Source organism: Pleurodeles waltl, chromosome 7 (assembly GCF_031143425.1).
Source record: "Pleurodeles waltl isolate 20211129_DDA chromosome 7, aPleWal1.hap1.20221129, whole genome shotgun sequence".
NCBI classification, from domain to species: domain Eukaryota; kingdom Metazoa; phylum Chordata; class Amphibia; order Caudata; family Salamandridae; genus Pleurodeles; species Pleurodeles waltl.
In genome coordinates this window covers 1276414118-1276421489 of record NC_090446.1, presented here as the reverse complement: position 1 = coordinate 1276421489, position 7372 = coordinate 1276414118, and the positions used below count along the sequence as shown (strand labels likewise).

The window sequence follows — 7372 nt, the reverse complement described above, 5'->3', positions numbered from 1 at the left end:
TCCTATCCATCTCAATCCAGTGCCCACGCACAGACACACACAGACACACACACACGAACACACACACATACACCTATATTAAGAAATACATTAATATAATTATTAATTAGTATAACTGAGCATTATTTTATAAATTATAAATGGTGATTGATTTAGGGAAACTCATATGTTCTTAAATGTGATTATCAAGGTTTGTTAACTTTATTTGGTCTTTTGAGAATTTGTGCATATTACTTACGTGTGGTTTGCTGATCGATTTTAATATAGATTACTTTTCCATAATGGAACTATTTTTAAATGTTTAATTAAACTGTAATTTATGTTTGCTTTTTATAAAGGCTTTTTCCCCCCGAGGATTTGTGAACTCAATGGAAAGAAGGAACAAATCGATGGTCAGTGAATTTATTCTTCTTGGCCTTTCTGACCGACCTGAGTTGCAAATATTGCTCTTTGTGATGTTCCTGAAAATGTATCTGGTGACCGTTCTTGGGAACAGTGTCATCATTCGAGCAATCAGCACGACCCCTCAGCTTCACACACCGATGTACTTCTTTCTTGGCAACTTGTCCTTCGTGGACATGTGCTTCACTTCGGTCACAGTCCCGAAACTTCTCGTCAACATCCTCTCTGAGAAGAAGTCTATTTCTGTGGCGGGCTGCATCACCCAGCTGTCCTTCTTTATTTCATTGGCAGGGATGGAGTGTGCCCTGCTGACTGTCATGGCCTACGATCGCTATGTGGCGATTTGCTCTCCCTTGCACTACAGCATGGTGATGAACAGGAGAATGTGCCTTGTGCTGGTTGCCATCTCATGGGTCACTATATCTGTACATTCAGTGCTCCACAGTGTGCTAACCTCCAGGTTGACCTTCTGTGGCCTCAACTTGATACACCACTTCTTCTGTGACATGACCGCACTGCTGAAGCTCTCTTGCTCTGACACCACCACCAATGAGCTGGTAATCTTCATTGAGGGGCCCTTTTCAGTAGCAGTTCCACTGGGAATTGTCCTTGTCTCCTATGTTCGCATAATCGCCACCATCTTAAAAATGCACTCGGCAGAAGGCAGAAATAAGGCCTTTTCAACTTGCTCCTCCCACCTCATCGTGGTGGCTTTGTACTTCGGAACAATCATATTTATGTACTTTCGTCCAACCTCAAGTTATTCCCTCGACTACGACCGGGTGGTCAGCGTGATGTACACCGTTGTAGCTCCTATGTTAAATCCCTTTATCTACAGTTTAAGGAACAGTGAGGTGAAAGGGGCCTTATGGAGAGCGTTTGGTGGCAAAGGATCATCCTCGAAACTGTAAAAATAAGTTTGGCCAATACGTTTTTTAGTGAGTAAGAACTTAGATGATGTCTTTTTCAATGGTTGCCTGGAACTGCAAGTTTATTCCCCCACCCCTATGGTTCCTGACTAAATTCGAATGCAGAGTACATTTAACCATTAACCATTAACTGTAGTTATTTCTAGACGCATCTCCAAGCTATCATGGAAATCACATGGCGTTTATAAAATTATTGACATAACAAAGTCCTTGTTTATGTTTAAAATGTTTGTTATGGAATAGGTGTTTTTTTTTCATTTGTAAAAAGCAGAGTTTCTCACTGTGCAACCTTTATCCTTTCAACATCTGCTCCAACAATCCTTTCCCTTATTTCTTTTGTAATTCTTTGGAACCCAGGGGCATAGTTATCATTAAGTTGCGTCGCTCTTGTGCCATGAAAAGGGGAGCAAGGGTGACAAAAATACTAAGTCAGATTTATCAAGCCATGCAAGCCCACCTTGCGTGGCCCTGCATCGCTTGATAAAGTTAGAGTAACTCAACACAGCACACATCAATGGATTGCGTTACTCTCCCCAGGGAGGCGTTCCATAGGTGGAGTGTGGGTATTCCCAGGCACTCTCCTATAGATTTGGTGCATTCCAGTGCTTAATTTGTGCTTGTTGTTTCTGGGGGTTAGCACCAGCACTTATTTTGGAGGACCAATGCTTATTCTTCTGGCCCAAGCATTTGCTGCGAGCAAAAAAAACATATGGGAAAGACAGAGGAATGGAAAAACGAAAAAACGTCACAATGGGAGAAACCAGAAAGTTGCAAGAGTGAGATGAAGGGGCAGGGGTGGCTTTAAACGGATTGAAGATGCCCGATATGGTTTCAGGATTACGCTGCCTCAGTATTCCATGTTCCCACATTTAATTGCAGCAGCCACATGTTTCAGAGGAGGGCTTTGAGCATGGCACATTTTTATTTACAAATTAAGCACTGGTGCCTTCCCTTATTTACCAATACCGGTAAACCTTGGAATGCATCAAAATGCTACGTCTTCACAGGGAGGTGCAACAAGGAGAAATATCTTTATTTCTCCTCATTGTTTCCTCTTGCAGAGTATGATGCAAAATGCAGCACACTTAGAAAGCGGAAAACGTCTCTGAGGATTGTTTTTGTGTATGAAGGTCCCCTTTGTGCCAAAAAACCAATCCTGCCTACAACACAGGCACCCTTGCATGATGGCTCAAGGGACCTGCAGTGGTGCTAGTGATAACGCGTCAGAACCTTGATAAGTAAACTTACAAGGAGACATGTCTAGGCCAATGAACCCTTTGACCACGTTTGGAGACTTCCCAGAACTAGATATCCGTTTAGCATCGCAATCAATATGTCAATAACTCTTTCAATATTCACAATAACTAACCATTAAGCCAATCAAGAACATTCACTATAGCTCAATACAGCGAAAGCACCATGACCTTTCAGCCATGAATAACCACACAAACCTAGTTATGTGTTAGGATATTTATTCCCTATTAGTTACAATCTAATATCATATTTATTAGTTTCAACATCAACAAGCACCTCAAAACCACTATAACTTAGCAATCAGAGCAAAGCTTTATCAAAGCATAGATCATGAACATTTAGAATAAAGCACAATGTTAATATGAATCAACTTTAGCAGAGTAACATTAGTACATTATTCAACAAAGCAAGATGTTAGTCATTTGTCTATTTGAATCCGATATTAGTGAATTATTTAACTAACTTCGAATTAGCATCAGCATGTTGGGCTTCATGCAAAACAATTTGGCAAACAGAAATTTAGAAAAACATCTAACTATGGCCTCTATCAAAAGAGCAGTTGGTACCTAGGAAGGAAAGGCAAACAGACAATTACAATTATCATCAGATAGTTACCCCTCCAACGTGTCAGCAATCAGCGTCAGTCTTCCTCCTCAGGACATCAGTCAATTCACCATCAGCAAAGATAGGATGGGACAAGTCTCAGTATGGCATAGTTAAGAATAGGCTCTTCCCTCATAAGGAGGAGAAGTCAGTATCAGGTAAGGATTCAATAGAGGGTGGTTAAGATATCAGAACAGCAAAGTCTCAGAGAATAATGGCAAAGTATAGCTTAAGGCAGAAGGTCAGAATAACAGCAGAAGTGTCCCAATAATGGACGATTTCTTCTTGGGTCATGCTGTTATATCAAAACTGTCAAACTAGTCCTTAATTTCTCATTGGATCAATTTTAGTGCTTTTTTAGAAATGGGGTCTTTGGTTGACAGTCAGGTTACCCTCTGTTCAAGCAAGGACCCTCTCTCTAGTCAGGGTAAAAGAGAATCACCCTCAGCTAACCCCTGCTTACCCCCTTGGTAGCTTGGCAGAGCAGTAGGCTTAACTTTAGAGCGCTAGGTGTAAAGTATTTGTACCAACACACACAGTAACTCAATGAAAACACTACAAAATGACACAACACCGGTTTAGAAAAATAGGAAATATTTATCTAAACAAAACAAGACCAAAACGACAAAAATCCAACATACACAAGTGAAGTTATGAATTTTTAAAGATTAAACTAAAAAAAATAGCGCTTAAAAAAAAAATGCTTCGATGAGATGTTAACACGGCGTCGTGACGGAGTCGTTACCAACAAGCCGACACCAGCGGCGCCAGACACGGAGTCGTGTAGATCCTCAAGTACAATACCTTTGGTGAAGAGTGAAAACAAGCCGATGCGCGAAGTCGGGGATCGCTGCATCTGTGCGAAACGTTGAATCCGTGCACTTCGAGCGGCGTCAGTCACGACGTGGTGCGGTGACTTCCACGGAGTTGCTGACTTCAGCGGGGCTGCTGCGGCGTCAGGCCTGCGAAGAGCGTCGCGTTCCAGCGAAGGTCACGGCGTCGGGTGCAGGCGGCGTTACCGGATTCAGTAGCGGCGTTGGTCCGGAGTCGTCCGAGGTCGATTTCCTTGGATTTCCACCAGCCTTCCTTTCAAGAGCCCAGGAACTGGATAGGGCACCACTTGTCAGAGCAGGAGTCTCTCCAGAGACTCCAGGTGCTGGCAGAGAGAAGTCTTTGCTGTCCCTGAGACTTCAAACAACAGGAGGCAAGCTCTAACTCAAGCCCCTGGAGATTTCTTCACAAGATGGAAGGCACACAAAGTCCAGTCTTTGCCCTCTTACTCTGGCAGAAGCAGCATTGCAGGAAAGCTCCACAAAACACAGTCACAGGCAGGGCAGCACTTCTTCCTCAGCTATCAGCTCTTCTCCAGGCAGAGGTTACTCTTGGTTCCAGAAGGGTTTCTAAAGTCTGTAGATTTGGGTGCCCTTCTTATACCCATTTTAGTCTTTGAAGTCATCTTTCTTCAAAGGGGACTCACACCTACTTGTGAAATCCTGCCTTGCCCAGGCAAGGCCTCAGACACACACCAGGGGGTTGGAGCCTGCATTGTCAGAGGCAGGCACAGTCCTTTCAGATGAGAGTGACCACTCCACCCCTCCCTCCTAGCAGAGATGGCTAATCAGGAAATGCAGGTTACATCCCAGCTCCCTTTGTGTCACTGTCTAGTGCGAGGTGAAAAACAACCCAACTGTCAAACTGACCCAGACAGGGAATCCACAAACAAGGCAGAGTCACGGAATGGTTTAAGCAAGAAAATGCTCATTTTCTAAAAGTGGCATTTTCAAACGCACAATCTTAAAATCAACTTTACTAAAAGATGTATTTTTAAATTGTGAGTTCAGGGACCTCAAACTCCATCTGTCCATCTACTCTCTAGGGGAATCTATACTTTAATCATTTTTAAAGGTAGCCCCCATATTATCCTATGAGAGAGACAGGCCTTGCAACAGTGAAAAACGAAGTTGGCAGTATTTCACTGTTAGGACATATAAACCACATTACTATATGTCCTACCTTATCCATACACTGCACCCTGCCCTTGGGGCTACCTAGGGCCTACCTTAGGGGTGCCTTACATGTAAGAAAAGGGAAGGTTTAGGCCTGGCAAGTGGGGTACACTTGCCAAGTCGAATTTACAGTGTAAAAGTACACACACACAGACACTGCAGTGGCAGGTCTGAGACATGATTACAGGGTTACTTATGTGCGTGGCACAACCAATGCTGCAGGCCCACTAGTAACATTTGATTTACAGGCCCTGGGCACCTCTAGTGCACTTTACTAGGGACTTAACAGTAAAACAAATATGCCAATCATAGAGAACCAATTATGTACACATTTTAAACAGGAGCACTTGCACTTTAGCACTGGTTAGCAGTGGTAAAGGGCCCAGAGTAATAAAAACAGTAAAATCAGAGTCCAGCACACATCAACAACCTGGGAACAGAGGCAAAAAGTTAAGGGAGACCAACCAAGGATGAAAAATCTAACATGCATCATTATCTCTGTCCAATAATTCTACAGGCAAGTTACTAGAATTTTCCACAAAACACAGTTCTCATGCGATTGATTGGCTATTGTGGTTGACGTCTTCAGCGGGTGGAATGTCAAGTAAGAAAAGTTACACTATACGCTCCAGTCAGTAGTTCCATTGTCTTCTCCTAGTCCAGGCGGCCTTGCACCTGTTGTGAATTACACTGTTGCATTCGACAAGAATGTCTCCTTGAGCAAGTCGGGTCCCATGAGAAAGAATTTACTATGGCTACACACACATATCTCTAGCTTCTGGAAAAGTACAGCTTTGTGTCCTTCAGGAAAGCAGCACATTGCATGTTAGAAAAACACAATTAATATGAGACCAGGCAGCAAGGCCAAGACCCTCGCTAACTAAGGCCTAATGTTTAATTTAGCGAAACCCCTAATACATAACCATTAATGCTAATACAAAGTCATACATTAGTACATTGTTAATTCATCATTAATCAGTTTCATTAATCATCATATACATTGGTGGCCAGCCCCCGTGGGCACATTTCAAACGCGTACATGGAGAATGCGTACGGTGAGAAGTGTGGCTCAATGGTTAGAGCAGCAGACCCTGATGCAGAAATCTGGCCCGGGACCAGGGTTCAATTCCTTCCTCTGTGGGTCTTGGGCTCAATTTCCTTGGACCTGATAATTCTCGCATCAGTGCCTAATCTAATTCATGGGTCCCACTCTGTAACTCTGGGCAATAGCTTGCTTAATCTCCACAACGGCCCCAACAGTGCTGGGATGCCTGGCTTCACCTTGGAGGTTGCCCAGGAGTGGGCACCTCACAGGGAAAAGCCAGGAGGGGTTCCACAGTGGTATGCCTACAGTCCCTTGAGACCCTAACGGGTGAGTAGTGCGCTATACAAGTACGAAGTTTACAGTTTTAGTTTTACATTATTTTCTATGTTAACATATTTTCTGCAGCTTCATTACACATTATATTGCAAGCTTTTCATGTTAATATTAATTTCAAAGGTCACACTCCAACACTAGGCAGCCCAAAAATGTGAAAGCACAAGTAAAGGACAGGAATAAGTCTTATAAAGTTAGATACAGAGCATTGTTGCCCTTTCACGCAGCGCAGCAAGGTGGCTTGCTACTCTGTGAGCGTTTGAGAAATCGTCCACTATTCTGTTTCTCTGTTTTCTTTTCAGCACATTGTGGGGATTTATCCTGTGCATCCCTTTTGCTTCTGTATCGTGCAGCAAACAAATATTATTTTGTGTTTTACCTGCCCCACTTCATTTGTTGGTTCAAAAAAGCAAATTAATGGGTTTTTTTCAGAATGATTTTATTAAATGTTCATAAAACAATACAACATAAATAACTGTTTGGCATAGTGTGTAAAGATAACAAAGTCAAGGTGTACGTATATGTAGAACGTAGTATACACAAAAGCATTGAAAGTGATTAAATGAACAAAGTTGTAAATAGATTCCATATATATGAGTAGTGTCTAAAAGGAGAGACACAAGCACAATCCAAGGAACAGAGAAGAGAGAAGAGGGAAGTGAGAGAAGGCAACAAGTGAGGGGGTCAGGGAGGAAGAGGGGTGGTGGGAAGGAGTGGAGGGGGAGGTGATTAATTTGGAGAAAGGGGTAAGGAATAGGGGGTATGGGTTAGAGTAGTTATTTGCAGGAGGTGTCCGTGAA

At 42.9% G+C, this 7372-nt stretch overlaps 1 protein-coding gene across 1 annotated transcript; it reads left to right on the top strand.

Moving 5' to 3' along the window:
• Positions 1-368: 368 nt before the first annotated feature.
• LOC138247028 (olfactory receptor 1E16-like) lies at positions 369-7028 on the top strand. Its single transcript, XM_069201777.1, has 2 exons — positions 369-1271; positions 6909-7028. The coding sequence occupies exons 1-2, from the start codon at positions 369-371 to the stop codon at positions 7026-7028; spliced, it is 1023 nt and encodes a 340-aa protein (XP_069057878.1).
• Positions 7029-7372: the final 344 nt, after the last annotated feature.